Source organism: Eptatretus burgeri, chromosome 12 (genome assembly GCF_056783735.1).
Source record: "Eptatretus burgeri isolate ZD-2024b chromosome 12, Ebu_testis_v1, whole genome shotgun sequence".
Classification (NCBI taxonomy): domain Eukaryota; kingdom Metazoa; phylum Chordata; class Myxini; order Myxiniformes; family Myxinidae; genus Eptatretus; species Eptatretus burgeri.
The window spans coordinates 45,661,224-45,678,804 of NC_140972.1; the positions used below are offsets into that span (position 1 = coordinate 45,661,224).

Consider the following 17,581-nt stretch of genomic DNA (forward strand, 5'->3'; position numbering starts at 1 on the left):
TTATCCTCAAACCAAACAAAGATCCCACCAAAGTAGCCTCCTACAGACATCACATTTCTTTCATACCCTCCAAAGTTACAGAATGTCGAATACCCACACTCACAAACCCTCAAATGAAATAAATTCTGGGAGATCCTCTTTGATCATGCTGTTTTAATGTACCCCATTTCATTCAATCCTCTACTAATGCCGGCAGACGGGACCATCCCCCTCTCCCAACTTCTCCTCATCCCCCCCCCATCCCCTTCAAGTCCCACGCCCAAACTAAAGTCCAGAACACACCCTTGCCCTCTCCAATTCCCCCTCCTCGCCCTCCCATCCACCTCACATCCCCTACCTCCCAGATGTATAGCGACGGTGGTGAAGCATCGCCTTCCTGCCCCTCCTTCCTCGCTCTCCCCTTCTCGCCCTCCATCGCCCCTCCATTCTCTCTCTCTCTGGCTCTCTCTCTCTCTCTCTCTCTCTCACCCTCCCTCCCTCCTCTCTCTCCCCCTCCCTTCTATCTCTGACCTTCCCCTCCTACCTCCTCCAACCCTCTCACTCTCCTCACTCTCTCTCTCCCCTCTTTCTGTCTCCCCCCCCCTCCAGCCTCCCAGTATTCCCATCAGCAAAGCGACGGGTGGTATTTGCGAGTTCAATAATAGAGGGCATAAAAACAAAAATGATTTTCACAAAGTTTTTTTTTTTAATCGCAAAATAAGACTACCTGACAACGAGCCTTCATCAAAGTATTCCCTATACGAGCCTTTCCACAGTAATGGGTAACCATTGTGTTACATACATAGTCCACATTAAGTGTGTCCAGTTTATCTTGCAAATGAGGGGAAATAAAAGACTGACCCCTCCACTACTGGAATCCAACAGTAAGAAGATAATCGAACCCAGCACAATTTATTGATGGTGTTCTGTCTTCATTAACAGAAATGGCTCAAAGCCTTCTGTAACAAACGTGACTTTGGTCCGCAATCGGAAAGCCAGATTTTTGTACAGCTTTTATGGCGATATGGACTTACCACTAATGTTATCCTTTGTTACACATTTGTCATTTAGGTTAAGTTATGTTATCACAAAAATAACAAGACTGTATTTTGAAAGGTTGTGCAGCTTGAGCATTTTGTTTCTTTCATGACGAATTGACCGATAGCATAACGATTGTTACTCTGTTTTCAACCCCCCAGCATTCACATTAAAGTATATTTTTGGCAAATTCAGGGTGTGGGATATCATAAGTAAAGTCCTTTTACACATATAATCTAAACCAGTCTCAATCAAAAACGTATGTGTTCATATAAAACTCTTGGTAAATCTATTTAGTTTTTAATCTAACACTTAAGACAAAGATTTATTCCCATCACAGTGAATAAAATTTTATCTGCACGCTTTAATTTTAGGACAATAGCGGTTTTGCTATAAATGGTATATATCTACATTTATATACACCTAAAGACACGTTAGTGGTATTCTATGGATACTTTAGGAATTCTGTGATAGCTCCTGAAGATAAGACCCTTAAATGTAGCATATTACTGTGGAACAGCTCATACAGTAATAAAATTGTATAATTGGTTATTCAGTACAATTCAGCACTTGACATTATATGCTGTCCAGAGGTGTTAACCCTGTTAGACCACCTCCAAAAACTTAACAAATGTGGAGACTCAAGCACAGGTAGCAATTGTTGATAAGAGAAGCACAGTGATGTGGCAAAGACTGATTGGCAAAAGAAAGTCACAAGTTAGTCATGAGAGGTAAAGGGGGTAGAGAGGGGGGCATAGTCAAAGTGGTAAGAGGAGATAGAGAGAGGTATAGGAAGGTACATGGAGGTAGAGAGGGGTAGAGGTAGAATAGGTAAAGGTAAGAGAGGTAAAGAAGGAGAGCAGTAAAGGAGGTCAAGAGAGGTAGAGAGGGGGTGAGAAGTTATAGAAATAGAGATAACAGAGGTAGAGGTAACAGAGTTAGAGAAGGGTAAAGGAGAGAGGTAGAGAGGTAAAGGTAAAGAGAGAGGTAAAAAGAGAGAGAGGTAGAGAGAGAGAGAGAGAGGGGGGGGGGGTAGAGGTAGAGATATCACTGATGCCATCAGTCTCCACCACATCAACATTGTGGGCAATGCCAACATACATTGCGCCTGCCAGGTTGACATCACCAGAAAATAATCTCAGGCACTCTAAGGTATATGTATATATTATTGGCTTGGTAACAACAATCCAATCCTTCTTAAAAGGCAAAGGGGTTGTTCATTGGCGATGTTACAAGATGGCAGGTACAACGTATGCAGGGATTTGTCCAACATTTTGATGTCGGTGGAGATTGAGCACGTCAATGGAAACCCATTCTTCTTACAAGTTGACATTTTCACCAGCTAAGTTAATCACTAGCACACATACCAAGCCAATACTGGAGGGCCTGATTGTTCAATAGCTGATGTCATGCATTCTCTGCAGACCAATAAGAGCAAAGAAATTTGCAACAACAAAAAACAAGGGAATGTGTAATGCAGTGCGGTCTGTTTCTCCTGAAAATAATGGCCATATCTACCGACCGAGAGTGAAGACCATCTCTCGTCGAACATGAAGTACGATTTCACCAGCATCACTGCCTCTGGTATTGAAAAAAAAGACACAACGCGTAATTTTCTGAAAAGTATTGTCTGCGGAGATGAAACCATGTAAACTGAAACATCATTTTGAAACCAAACACCCTTCAGGAGCATACAAATAAAAGCTTCTTATTTTTTTTTAACATCGAGAAAAAACAGTGACAAAGAAAGCCAGGTTCGATTCAGATGGAAGTTTTCAACAGCAAATGTCATCCTTGGCTGTGAAGCCTCTTACGTGGTGTCACTACGAATCGTTCGTGCCAAGATGGCCTTAAGCGATAGGTGAGAGGCTTATCCTGCCATTACATCATGCAAAGATATTGTCACTTATGCTTGGCAATGACGATGGCACAAAGTTTAATGTGTCCTCGATGTCTAATGATGGGGGGACGTGGAGTAAAGCGCATTTTTTCCTACTCCCTGTAGAAATGTCAGAGTGTTTCCTGCAAATATTGAAAGAAAAGCTAAAGAAAAAAGCTCCTTGATAAGAAATGGCTTATCTGCTTGACATACCGAGTCAACAGTCGTAATTACCTCAATCTCTCGCTTCAAGGAAACATTCAATCTTAACAGATCTGACAAATAAAGTCAAAGCATTCGACATGACGTTGGATCAGCATCGCAAGAGGTTGGACAGACAGATATGGCACGCTTACGCCATTTTCCACATTCAACGAGGAGGAGAAAAATCAACATCGATAGCATTCTCAGGCCAGTTATCAGTGAACACATGAATACCCTTTTATGAACAAGTTATGCTAATTTCCAGTGCTACCAGAAGCACATAATTCCCTCGAAAATAAATAATTGTTGCGTCATCCATTGGTGGACGTTAAAGATCCCACAGTGTCTTTTGCGAAGAGCACACAGGTAGTAGGTTATTGCTGGCCAACTGAACCAATTCCAAAATTCCTGCGAGTCTAATGTCAGGCCTGGCCAGCCGGTTTAATTAAGATTTAGGCCAGAACTGTTCCCCCCGGCCAACCCCACAAGAAGGTGTAAATAATTGAGACCGTTAAAGAAGACTCCGGGGCATGCTGTGTGAAAGGCGCCCCATATTAAAGTTGAAGAACTAATGGTTTAACCATTCTTAGTTGTCCTTGCAGTTCCCTTATCACCGATTAACTATCTCTTCTTCTGCATGTTAAACCCCCCTCATCCAAGTGATTGTTTTCCATGAGGGAGAACCTCATCATATCATCTTAATCGTTAATGCTCATGGGTTGACAGGATGGCTGAGAGGTATGCACACTTGCCTCGAAGCTGTTTCGTCTGGGTTTGAATCCCGACCCAGTTATAATCTGTCATCCTGGTGTTTCACGGGCAAGGGTGATTCATCAATGTGTGTGCCGTCCCTCAGATGGACGTTAAAATGGGTGTCCCGTCTGCCAGCAATAGTTGGTGAACGTTTAAAGATCCCATATGGTGGCCTTTGCAAAGAGTAGTCGAGTTATCGCTGCCAACATGGCCAAATTCCAAATTCCTGCCTTAACCAGCAAAGGGCATTGTATCAGTGGCACAGCTATGCCCTCAGCCATTGATGCTACCCGCAGCCTTGTGCTGCGTACGAACGAAGATGATGATTAAGAATTTTCAGTCAAGTGATGGATGAAATTTCATTGCAATTAATATGCACAATACTGCACTGAGATACTTAGGAGACTAATGCAATATGTTATGTTTGAAATAATCCTCGGACAGAATAAAAATATCAGTTGGTGAAAGCATGTAATGGACGAGTTTGTCATTTTGTCCCAACTCACCCTCACCCAGTGAATCTCAGTTGAGATGACATGATAAAAAATTCATCTCGAGCTAAAAACATAACACAATGCTTCAATCCTCAAAACTCTCCACGAGTGCCTGCTTCAACACTTGTTTTTCAAAAAGTTGGACCATTTTGATATTCCGGCAAAGATACATTTTAATTTTACGAGATCCATTAAAATGCTGTGACCGATGACGTGATCAAATCCTTCCTCGCTGTTGGTCTCCCCTTTGCTTTCCCCCGGTTTGTTAGTGTGTTGATTAGTGTTAGTGTGTTTGTTAGTGTGCTGACCAATCACATGTGCCTACCAGTGTGCTGAATATATATATATATATATATATATATATATATATATATATATATATATATATATACATATACATATACACACGCTTATATAGCCGTATGTGTGTGTGTGTGTGTGTGTGTGTGTGTGTGTGTGTGTGTGCGTGTGCGTGTGCATGTGCATGTGCGTGTGCGTGTGTGAGTCAGTCTCCAGAAACACAAAAAAATTAATGAAAAAAATCCTCAACTCTATATATTATTTATTTTTATTGAGCTGCAAAACCTTGCTTTAACTGACATGCCACGCTTACACTTTTGTTTATTTTTCTCTTCGAAATGCTCCTGTTGAAGAGTGCAAACGAAGATTGGCCAAAACAATACAGTACTGCAAATGCCATTTCCTCTCACCCAAGTAGTGCGTCTCGGTCTCAACTTTGACCCGACTTGGTCAGGACTGCTGGTACAGTATTCTGTGACAGACAGGAAACTAAAGGCATGTTCGGCCGGGTCTGCAAAACTGTTGTTCTTTCAGAAGGTCCCTATTGTTTTGAAAACAACAAATATGTCGATCAACACAGTGGAGGCAACCTCCAAGTACAGACTATGACTATGACTATGCTGCATGTTAACATAAATAATAAACAGTAATAAAAACAATAATGCTTGCCAACTACGATGTTGTCATAGGATAACATTTTATCAAATACCAAGGGTAAATTCAGCTTGGCACGCTCCAGTCAATTTGCGCCCTCTGGGAGACAAATGGCATTTCTCCAGAAGGTTTCGGAACTTTTTCACAATGGTGAAAAGCTTTTAAGACCTCCAATAAAAATAAAACATTCATATCAACAAACCATTGTTGAAGGACCAATTGGTTCACGTGTGACCAACAATCAACCAACCAAACATATCAATAGAAAAGCACATGAGATGCCAGTCTGTGGAGTATTAAATAATTTGAACAATTCCTTTCCATTTGCAGTTCTAGTGGTATCAACAGCTATTGCACTAGCAATGATGTCTTTCATGGAGGATAGGATCAGCAGTAGAGAGGGGAAAAAAATATTGTTTTCATTAAAACTTCAAGACATCTTTACAACCAAGCGTGTCCATATCATAACCCATTGGCACGCTGTTATTTACCCAGAAAGTACGAATGCATAAATGAGGACAACAAAAATTATTCTTTGCTTTTTCCATTATCTTATGTTTAAAGCATGCTTTAAAACCATTTTTAACTAGAGAGAGATGATGTAAAAACAGAAAGACAAGGGCGATATTAAGGATCAATAAAATAAAAGATAGCAACACTGAAAGGTTGAAATGTACCTCTGATTTGGCAGACCTGTTGTCATCTTCAAATTCAGAGTCGTTGGGATCAACGTCTTCCAATGGAGCAAGTGGAGGTTTCCGCCTCTCACCAAGTGGCCCCTCAGTCTCCCGTCCCTTCGTCTTACCGATTGGCCTCCCGGGCCCCTTGGTAGGAAGTCCTACAGGACTGGTGCTCACAACAGCGTGCCGCTTTGCTGCAACCTCTACAAGACCCCTCTTGCGCTTTTTAGTGCCACAATCCTCGGGTGGCTCTGGGCCTGTGGGACGCTTACTCGCGATGCCCTTCACATCCCCTTGGTAGACGCCACGCATCGCTGTGCCCGTTGCCTTGTGCTCAGGGTGCAGTGGCTTGGGCTCCTTGAAGGCAATATTTGCGTTTCCTCCATGAGCTTCATCTTTGGCTGGTCGGCCACTCTCTTTGGGCTTTTTGGACGGATCCTTCCCCAACTTGCCTGGGTCCCAATGTGGTTCCTTAATACCGCTCTTATGCTCTTTTGAGTCCTTGCTGGGCTTTTCTCTGTGGTCCTTAGATGACTTGTGGGGTTTTGGTAGACTGCTGCTGTTATTGTTGCTGCCTTTTGAAGGTTCCTGAGAAAAAAAAAAAAGTCAGGCTGACAAATCCACAAAGCAGATGTTCATAGTCATACCACAGCTACATGCCACATCTGTACTCCCAAACAGCAGAATATTACAGGGGAGCATACAGAAAGCAGCAAGAAAAAGCAACGTGGTTGCCATTGGAAACAAAATAGCCAAAGGGTTTTGGGACAAGACAGAATTAGATATGTTTCATTTAATATAGGTTTGCAATTTTCCCCAAAAATTGTTTGATTTTGGAAAAGAAGAGATACTGCCATCAGCACCAAATGTTTAGGGTCCCATTTCACCTCACAAACAGCCAGCCCTCTCCTCAAACTGAATGGGGAAACCAATGATTGCACCACAACCAATCGGAAGCCCAACAACCAAGCTCATCCTCACCCTCCCGCTTTCTGTTTGGTTGCAACAACTTTAGACAAAGGGACATTATGCATTTAACAAAGGGACAAAGGGACATTATCCATTCAATTAACCAGGTGATTCATCTTGCAAATTAAAGACTTCGATGTGGGACAGCTTTCAGGCCATGCAGCACTATTTGGTTGTTTTTCTTTTCATTACTTGCTATTTTCTGTTGAAAGAAATTAATGAATTTATTATCAAGCCATTTACATTCAAATCAGTGAAACAGTACAAGTAACAAAGGTGTAACGAGCATTTGTCAAACTGGAAACAAACTTGTAACTAGTATTTGTCAAAAAAAGTTGTAACTACCACTTTGTCAAACCGGAAAAGCGCAACCACCACCGAGATCGAGTAAGTGGCACGAGCATTAAGAGACTATTTACAAACATGCACTCGTGGCAGAAGAGTGGAGTACCTCGTGTTGTTTATGATTTAGTGTTATCAATTTGAATTTTAAAACATCATGGACGTTGTATTGTTAAATACAGCATTTTCTTGGAATTGAACATCGGGGCAACACAGTGCACGGATAAATGTGGAAAGGCAGTGAGTTTGGTTTGGATGCGTGAAACGATCAATCTAGACCTCCCCATCACCATCCTCTTCGAGCTGTGATATTTTAATGGCCAAACATAATAATAAGAATGACACAAAAAGAAGATGGTATATCATCGCTGTGACAAAGTTGATTCAAGATGGAATCACTTTGCCTCAGTTTTCCGAAAGCGATACAATACATCAACAATATAATACCTTCGTCTTTTGCAAAAAGTTGATCTTCACTCCGAATGTGGAAAGTTAACTCTCACCTTCAGAGCATTATTGTACATTTGACGTGTACTACTCGTCTGAAGTTATTCCAGGAGAGGCTCGTTTGGAAAACTTTTTTAAAACTTAACACCATGTTGAAATTCCGTGCAAGTCTCCACAGGTGTATACAAATCTAAACTTGATTATGACGCTTTTGAACATGAGTCCAAAGGAAAAATTATCAACAATGTGGTGAAATCAAAAGTGAGACGATATCATGGCACCATGGTTTAATAAGATCTATAAACATACTTATTTTGTGAAAAAGGGTTTCCTCCATTGGTCCCATGCTCAAGTGGGATGGCAGGATATCCGAGAGGTATGCGCACTCACCTCCGAGCTCTTAAGCTTGGGATCGAACATCAGCCCAGCGATAAACTGTCATCCCGGTGTTTCACAAGCAGGGCAATTCATCGTGTGCGCTGTCCCCCGGATGGACATTGAACGGTTTCCCGTCGGCCAGTATTAGTTAGTGGATGTTAAAGATCCCAAGGTCGGTGCCCTTCGCAAAGAGTAGGTTATCACTTCGCCTCCTGGACAAATTCCAAATTCTTCTCTGGAATGCAGCTAGAAAGCAGTGTGGTCTTGTCAGAGGTTCCTTGATATCACATTACATTACTTGCTATCTTTGAGCATGATTGCTGATTGCTGAGCATGATTGAGCAGCTTCTGCACCATAACATGTGAATGGCCTTCTTCGGTTACAAAGGTAACTAAAGCTGACACTAAAACAAGGAAACACTCAAACAAGCAAACAAACGAACACCCACCATTATTCCCTGTCCCTCTGCTCGAAAAGTAAAATTTCAACTTGTAAGATGCTCTGCTATGAATTTGCAAGAAGAGTGAAATAGAAATGTTGTTGTTATAATCATTATTATTACTATCATTATAAAACAGATTATCAAGTTAGCGGTTTTCTGTGATTCGTTTAACATGTGGATTTTGCACAAGATTGTTTTGAGATAATTGAGAATAAACATTGGTTCACGATTTCCTTTGCAGCCAGTATTTTGGAGTTATATGATGAAATTACCATTTCTCATCATAAATGTGACGACAAGCAACACGTTACATCAGATAACGATCACAGTACCTTCAAAACAAATATTTTCCAATCATGGTCACATGATCACAAAGGTTTCGACAAATTATCCAAGTGAAACATTCAAACAATTTATTTGTATTTCTCGATTCAACATATTTCAAATGAAGGCGGTTGATAACTCAATTTCAGTGTGCACGTTTCTGATATAATTTGAAGAAACAGCAATGCATTAATTTTTTTAAATGTCCATAAGTTACAATGGTTGAAGGCCACTTTGGCCCACGAGAGGCATCATTATATTGTGCGTTAGCATCCGAAGCTCGCACACGCTCACACTCACACATTTACACAACCAAAGGAGGTGTTTTCCAAGGTTACATGCCAGACGCAATAAAACGCACAAAGGTAGCAACATGACAGATGGGCAAGGGGCCATCGTTTGCGAAGGAACTATTTATTACGTATGCAAAATAGCGCAAGTTTTACACATCCTCACTAACCCCACTCCCCTATCCCTCCCCTATTTCCACTTCACTATAGATTTTTATACGCCACCGCTCCCCTCCCCCTTTTTTAACGAAACGTTCTCCATCAATTCCCACACACTGTTTTATACTACAAATTTTCCACAACTGTTTTCCCCAATTTACCTTTATACCTTTTCCCCCCATCTTATATATTTAACATGAAGCTATCCTGCCACTCCATTCTATTTTTGAAAAACGAGATTTAACATGACATAGGAAAAAGGGAGTGCCTAACAGAGAGACCACCATTCTGGAGAATTAATAAGGATTAAAAAAATAATTCCCAGAGCTTGAATTTTCAATATTCTGCTAATTGTTACCCAATTTCTATGATTGTCAAATTACTTCGCAACATTCTTAAAAGTTAGTATTTGGGAAAACATGGTAAAGGGGGGAAACAGAAAAAAAGGACTGATGTTGCTGCATGCAAAGCAATGAACAAACATGACAGCTGATCCATGTCATTCCAAAAGTTTAAACTGGAAAATATTTAAAAGGCAACGGCAAATTAAGTTAATTTCATTTGCACGATGTAGAAGGGAGCTCACCTTCAAATCTGTGCCTAAAAACAATTTTGAAGGTCAAAACACAAACCAAACAAGTTTTTTCCAAAACCTACAATTATGAAGACCAACATGTACACAAAAACACCCACTTAAGGTAAGCAGTCAATGATAGTTCCACGTGCACTGGCAACTTCAGAGAGTGTGTGTACAAGGACAGAACGAAAAAAAAAGAGGTTTGGATAACGTCGCATCGGAGCAAGGTCCTCGGTTTACAAGGATCAACGTTGACACAATCGCTTTCATTAATCGAAACGACATATAGATGAAGAAAGGTGCGAACTCTATAATAATCCGTATCTGGATCATGGTGTCCCCAAATAGTGCAGCAGATAACTGCAAAATACCCCTAGAATACTTCGGTTTGTGATGCAAGCATGAAATTTGGCACAAATACTCTCTTTGGTCTACTGTGTTAAAAAATGGCACTGGCCACGAAAAAAAATCAAGATGGAGACCATTTTCCAAGATGGCCACCATCCAAATTGAAAAGTATTATTCCTAAAGCAAGTATTTGGATTAAAGACAATATTTTGAGCATATACCTAGGTTTTAGGGGTCAAAGAATCGAATAGGAATGTTGTCTGGGCTGTAGTACATAATCAAATGGTCAAAGCAAAGATGGCGTCCAAGATGGCCACCATGAAATCTCTTCTTCTTCTTCTTTCGGCTGCTCCCTTTCGGGGTTGCCACAGCGGATCATCCGTATGATCCGCATAGTGATTTGGCACATGTTTTACGCCGGATGCCCTTCCTGACGCAACCCTGGTCGCCTCTTACGACACACAGGGATATGGTACACCTATTTTAACCGGGATATACACCGGCCCAGTACACTGGTACTCATTTTGCCGACCTCAGAAGGATGACAGGCTGAGTCAACCCCCTGGTGTATTAATTCAGTGGCCCAACGGGGCTTGAACTCAGGACCTTTTGGATCCCAAGCCGCTGCCCTAACCACTGCGCCAACACCAGGCTGGCAACCATGAAATCTATAAATCCTAATATTTCAGGAACTGTGCTGAAGATATTTTCTTATTTTCATCAGAATATCTTATGATGCAAGCATGAAATTTAACATAAATGATCTCTAGTCTCCAAGGATCACTCTTTATGCAAAAATATTGCTCCTGCTGAAAATTAAAATGGCTGCCATTTTCAAGATGGCTGCAAAGTCATATCTCCAGAAAAATCAAGCTGGTAATAATCATTTATCATTTCACAAAATTTAGTGGTAAAATACTTTTATTTCTGATTTATTGCATAAATCTTCACTTGTTTGTCGTATATTGCAAAATTACCTGTCACAACAAAGATGGCGTCCAAGATGGCCGCCATAAAACTGAAAAATATCTCATCAATGAATAAACATAGAAATACTAAGTACTATAAGTCGGCAAATTGGTAATAAAGATAATGGATTTCATTAGAATTATTACTTATTTTGTCAGATTGCATTTTAGAGGGTGGAGGAAAGCTTAGCATAATTATAAGAGAGTGATGTCAGCGCACAACCAGGGCACACTGGTGATGTCACTGCTGTGTAACTCAGCATGGGGTTCAGTGTCAGTTGATCTTGCTTTACTAATGCTGTAGTAATAGACTAGTTGTTGTAGTATAGTTTACTTTAGTGTCCCAAATGCTGTCTAACAGCCCCATATCCAGTAGCTAGTAAACAGTAGTTTGTAGTTACTAGATTTAGTTAGATAGCCACGCCTGAATTGACAGGGTGTGCCAGCGCGGGAGAGCCGAGCCAAGAGTAAGGGGGCTATACATGACTTGGTCATGTAGTTACCCGAATGGTGTACAGATCACACCGGACTTAAATGACACTGGATGAAAGATTGGGCTTGGTGTATGTCACCCGAACCTAGTTGTATCCCATACAGGAATGTGCGTTGATTAAAGTGGTGAAAGGATAAACCCTCGGCCTTAATCAAAATGGCAGATGCGAATCCAATTTTAGCCAAGAGGCAAACAGACTGGACTAGATGCTCACTTTGCCAAAAAGACAAAAAGAATGAAGTCCTGACTTCCCCTCCTACCCATCATGTCCCAGAACATGATGGGTATACTATGCTAGCGACCAATATACCTCTATTCAATGAAATCAGTGCACTCCCATTGATTTTAGACCCAGCTAGACTGAATGAGGGTGGAGGTATAGAGGCAACGCTGAGAAGGAATGAGGAAAAGTACCACATGCGTTGTCGGTTGTTATTTAATAACACTAAACTCGATCGTGCCAAGAAACGTCGATCCGACTCTCATGGTAGTGAAACAGATGAAGGGCATGTGAAGCAGCGACGAACTAGCCATGATGGTCAAGTATGTATTATGTGTGAAAAGACTTCACCTGAATCTGATCTTCGGCAAGTTATGACCATGAACTTGGACAAGAGGCTGCACGAGTGTGCTCAAACACTGAATGATGGCACGTTGTTAGCAAAACTGGGTGGTGGAGATGGCATTGCCCAGGAACTAAAATACCATTGTGCCTGTCTCACTGCTCTGTACAACAGGGTCTGAGAGATACCATCTCAGAAGTCTTGAGAAAGACACATCAAACTAAGGAGGAACCAGATGTGTACCCACTGGTTCTTTCGGAATTGATGAATTACATTGTTGAAACCAGTCTGAATTTAGACGGTTCCACAGTCTTCCCCCTTGCAGATATTTACCAGTTATACCAACAACGTCTGGCACAACTGGCTGTTGATACTCCCACTGTCAATACCACCACATTAAAGGATAAATTATTGGCTGAAATCCCTGAGCTTGAAGCTCACAAAAAGGGAACAGGTGTGCTTTTAGCATTTCAGAAAGATGTGGCTTTGTCACTATCAAAGGCATCAGAATACTCTGATGCACTTGTGATGGCTAAAGCTGCAAAAATCTTGAGACGACACATACTAGACCATCAATCAAGATTTGATGGCACATTTCCTGAAGGCTGTGTTAAAGATGCTATACCACCCACTCTCCTTAAATTCGTCGGGATGGTTGAACATGGTGCAGACATCAAATCACAGCTGAGATTTGGGGCTTCAAAGTCTGACCAGGCCATTTCCCAGCTGCTGCAGTATAACTGCTATTCCCGATACAAAGAGGGAGCAGCAACACACAGACACTCCAAAGACAGAGAAACACCGTTCCCAGTGTACATGCGTCTCTCTATCTTTGCCAAAACCAGGAAGAGAAGCCTGGTAGAAATGCTGCATGAGCATGGCCTCAGCATCTCCTATGACGACTGACCGTCCATGGTTGATTTTCCATTTGCAAAATGGGAAGAATTTTTCTGTCCATATCTGAACCATATCTGTCACGTTAGTAAACCTTTAAAAAAAAAATCTTGATTTTGTTTCAAACGCTAGTTCGTGAACAATGGTTTACAGATATTGTGGCAGCCATCTTGGACTCCCAACTTTGTTTCAGCAGTATGCATGGGAACAAGGAATCTAAAACCATGTCCACCTAATTAGTTGATCCCAAAAACCTAGGTATAGATCCAAAAATTATGAGTCTATGTCTATTATTTCCTGAAATATGAGCATTGTTTTGGTTTTGCGGCAGACATGTTGGATGCCATCTTTGTTACCCATCATGCTGTGAGGTGTTACATCACAAAGAATAATCATGCTCAAATCTTAGACACAAAAAAAATTTTGGTTTACATGCTTAATGTTGTGTTTTGTTTCAAATATTTAGCTGCAGAAGTGGAATTTTTTGTGCATATGGGGGCCATCTTGAGAAATGGTCGCCATCTTGGAATTTTGCATGGCCAGCGCCTTTTTTGAAAAAGTGGACCTCAAAGAGTATTTGTGCCAAATTTCATGCTTGCATCACAAACCAAAGTATTTTTGCAGTTATCTGCTGCACTAAAAAGAGTACTTTCATATAATACAATTTGTTGCTTTTGCTGTGGCCCCTTGAAGAAAAAATATTTAATACAGGCATGAAATCTATAATAAGTGTGTGTGTGTGTGTGTGTGTGTGTGTGTGTGTGTGTGTGTGTGTGTGTGTGTGTGTGTGTGTGTGTGTGTGTGTGTGTGTGTGTGTGTCCTCCAGAACTCCAAAACCATGAAACCGCACGGCCCAAAGCTTTGCATGCATACTAAAGCATGAAAACTGGGTATTTGGGTAAATTTAAACACCCCTTTTAAAGAAAATTAACTCATCTCATCATGAAAAAAACAGGCTTATCCTTGGTCAGTCAGCTATTTTGTTTCAGCCTACTCAAAAATGCCTTGCTTTGGAACCACAATGTACTCTCAGGGTCTAATTAAAGTATAGAATCAAAATCTGTCTTCGGATTTGAGGATCAGAGCATGTAGATTATTTTTCGGATTGAAGTATGTGGACCCCTCACACCATCTTCCCTTCCCCCTCAAGCTGCCTTCCCTTTCCCCTCCCCTTGCACTGCCTTCCCTTCTCCTCTGCTAACACTGTGTTCCCTTCCCCTCATGCTGAAATCTGGAGTGAAATCTGAAAAATTGAAAATCTAAAAAGTCAAAATCTGGAATGAAATCTGAAAATTTAAAGAAATTAACAATTCTTATAACTCAGCGCATTTACTTGCAAGGCTGTGATCCATCCTTCTCCATATTTACAAATTGACAAAGTATTAAACTTTTAACATTCTATACTGTTTGAGTGCAATGAAAATAATTAGCCAGCGGGATAGCTGTGAAGGCTCCCGTGGCTGGGTTTTCTGTGGGCAAATCTCTGGAGTTAGGAAGGCAAAATAAATTAAATTAAAGATCAAATTAAAAGAACGATTTACATAATGGGAGGAATTAGATGAATAAAGCAATTGGAAGTTCAAAAGAGAATTGGAAAATATTACAATATTATTTTATTTAATTTACTCTGAAAAATGTATACTCAATTTCTGAGCCGTCGCTCTCCCCGCCCTTCTTCCTTGCTCTCTTCCCCCTCCTCCCTCTCCCTCTCCCTTCCAGACTCTATCTTCCCTTGCCTCTCTTTTGCTGCCAGCCCTGTCCTCACACCCCTGCCTCCTGGAGTGTGTAGCGACGTGTGGTGAGACATCACTCTCCCCCTTCATTGCTCTTCACCCCTTCCTCACTCTCCCCCACTTCCACACTCCCCTCCTCTCTCTTTCTCTCACTCTCACCCCCTTCCTCGCACCCTCCCTCCCAGAGTGTATAGAAACGTGTGATGAGGCGTCGCTCCCTTCCTAGCTCACCAAACCCTTCCTCACTCTCCCACACCCTCTCTCCTCTATTCCTCCTCCCCTTCCTCTCTCTTTTCTCGCTCCCACCCCCCTCCTCGTACACCGTCCCTCATGGTGTGTATAGCAACATGTGGTGTGGCGTTCTCTTCCCCCACTTCCTCGCTCTCCCCCTTTCCTTCCTCTCTCTCCCAGCCCTTTCCCCTCCCACTGCTCCCCACCCCTCCCGCTCTGTCAAGGAGACTGTTAAGGACTGACAAATCAGTTTTGAATTTAAAACTGCTTCCCCATTGGGTAGCATGAATGAATCAGATTTGGAGTGAGACTACCGGAGGGTGCAAAGGTCATTGTATGTGAAATCATGCATGCATGCTGGCAGGCCTTTGCCAGGTAGAAAAGAGTGGGTTTTAAATGTTCCCTCCTGGTTTTATATGGAACCCGGCTGTTAAAAAGAAAATGTTGCCATTTGGGCGCGTTTCATCACCATTCCCTTCCTCTCATTCTGCCTTCCCTTCCCCGGCGCTAATGCCACCTTCCCTTCCCACCACGCCGCCTTCCCTTCCGATCACGCCGCCTTCCCTTCACATCACGCCGCCTTCCCTTCACATAACGCCGCCTTCCCTTCACATAACGCCGCATTCCCTTCCCATCACGCCGCCTTCCCTTCACATCACGCCGCCTTGCATTCCCATCATGCCACCTTCCCTTCCCATCACGCCGCCTTCCCTTCCCATCACGCCACGTTCCCTTCACATCATGCCGCCTTCCCTTCCTCTCACGCCGCCTTCCCTTCCTCTTACGCCGCCTTCCCTTCCCATCACGCCACCTTCGCTTCCCATCACGCCACCTTCCCTTCACATCACGCCGCCTTCCCTTCACATCACGCCGCCTTCCCTTCACATCACGCCGCCTTCCCTTCCCAGCACACCGCCTTCCCTTCACATCACGCCGCCTTCCCTTCACATCATGCCGCCTTCCCTTCCCATCACGCCGCCTTCCCTTCCCATCACGTCGCCTTCCCTTCCCATCACGCCGCCTTCCCTTCCCATCACGCCGCCTTCCCTTCCCATCACGCCACCTTCCCTTCACATCACGCCACCTTCCCTTCACATCATGCCACCTTCCCTTCCTGTCACGCCACCTTCCCTTCCCATCACGCCGCCTTTCCTTCCCATCACGCCGCCTTCCCTTCCCATCACGCCACCTTCCCTTCCTATCACGCCGCCTTCCCTTCCTCTCACGCCGCCTTCCCTTCCCATCACGCTGCCTTCCCTTCCTATCACGCCGCCTTCCCTTCCTCTCACGCCGCCTTCCCTCCCATCACGCAGCCTTCCCTTCCCATTTCGACGCCTTCCCTTCCCATCACGACGCCTTCCCTCTGTCTGTCTGTTGAAGCCATAACGTTTTTACCATTTGAGCTTTTATCATCAAATCCTCAACAAATCTTTATTATGAGCATTTGGCGAATACCAATTAATAAAATGCACAAATTTATTGTTTTTTTAAGCTGTTGTTTCCGTCGGGTTAAATTAGATTACAAAGCAATGTGGCGGGCTTTTTATATTGAGACGCTTTCTTGTTTCATATAGGATGCCTTTACTTTGACGCACTTGCTCCAATCCTCTTTTTAACTAATGTCAGGAAAGCATGTTGTTGTCTTTTGCATAATTGCTGGCCAAATCCCTTAATCTTTCTTTTTCTAAACCTATCCTACATCCCCTCAATGAAAAAAAAGCCAACATCACTCCTGTCAAGGTGGAGAAATTCAGTCATACTTGACTCATCCACTGCTACTGGTGCTAAATGTATGCGTCAAGGCTTCAATACGATCAATGTTGGCCTGCGCTACTCTACCTTCTCTGCTTTATTGTTCAGGTTTCTCCTCTTCCTCTGCTTTATTGCTCATTGTGTGAGTCTTTATTGTTCATGATATTCACCCAGGGCCAGGTACGGGATGTAAGGGCGGAGGGAAGGGGGGGAGGGGGGAGTCCAGTTTCCCGAGGCTGTCAGGTCATGGGTTGATCGCATCTGCCCACTGTTCTGTTGCTACACACTCACACCTTCTTAAAGCAGCCTTCAAGATATATTGCCCGATGCGGATCACTAATGAGGAGCTTCACCAGCGTGCCAAGTGTTGCGAGCACAGAGACTGTGACTAGCTGGATACATTATTCAATCTAAAGGGTATTGTACTCAACTAATCCAACAGATGTTGACCTGGCGTCCCACACAGCGGTTGCGCTGTGGTCAAGGACCCACCAGGACTTATCTTGCTGGACTCTTGTTGGATTGTGATGCCCCTGATGAGATTTCAATCCCGACATAAATTTTAACATGTATTTTGCACTTGTACCTGCACCCTATACATACTGTATTTAATGTACGTAACGTATTGATATTTATTATTTTTGCCCTATCAAGCAATGGGGAAGAATCACTTTAAAAATTCTAGGATC

General features: G+C 42.6%; 1 protein-coding gene across 5 annotated transcripts in view; it reads right to left on the minus strand.

The window, feature by feature from the left end:
- Positions 1-17,581, minus strand: part of LOC147015529 (protein AF-9-like) — a 180,375-nt gene that overhangs the window by 63,965 nt on the left and 98,829 nt on the right. For all 5 annotated transcript variants that reach the window (XM_085850346.1, XM_085850347.1, XM_085850344.1 and 2 more), the window contains one exon: positions 5,979-6,569. In XM_085850346.1, coding sequence (XP_085706472.1) covers positions 5,979-6,569 — 591 coding nt within the window. The remainder of the gene's footprint in view (positions 1-5,978; positions 6,570-17,581) is intronic.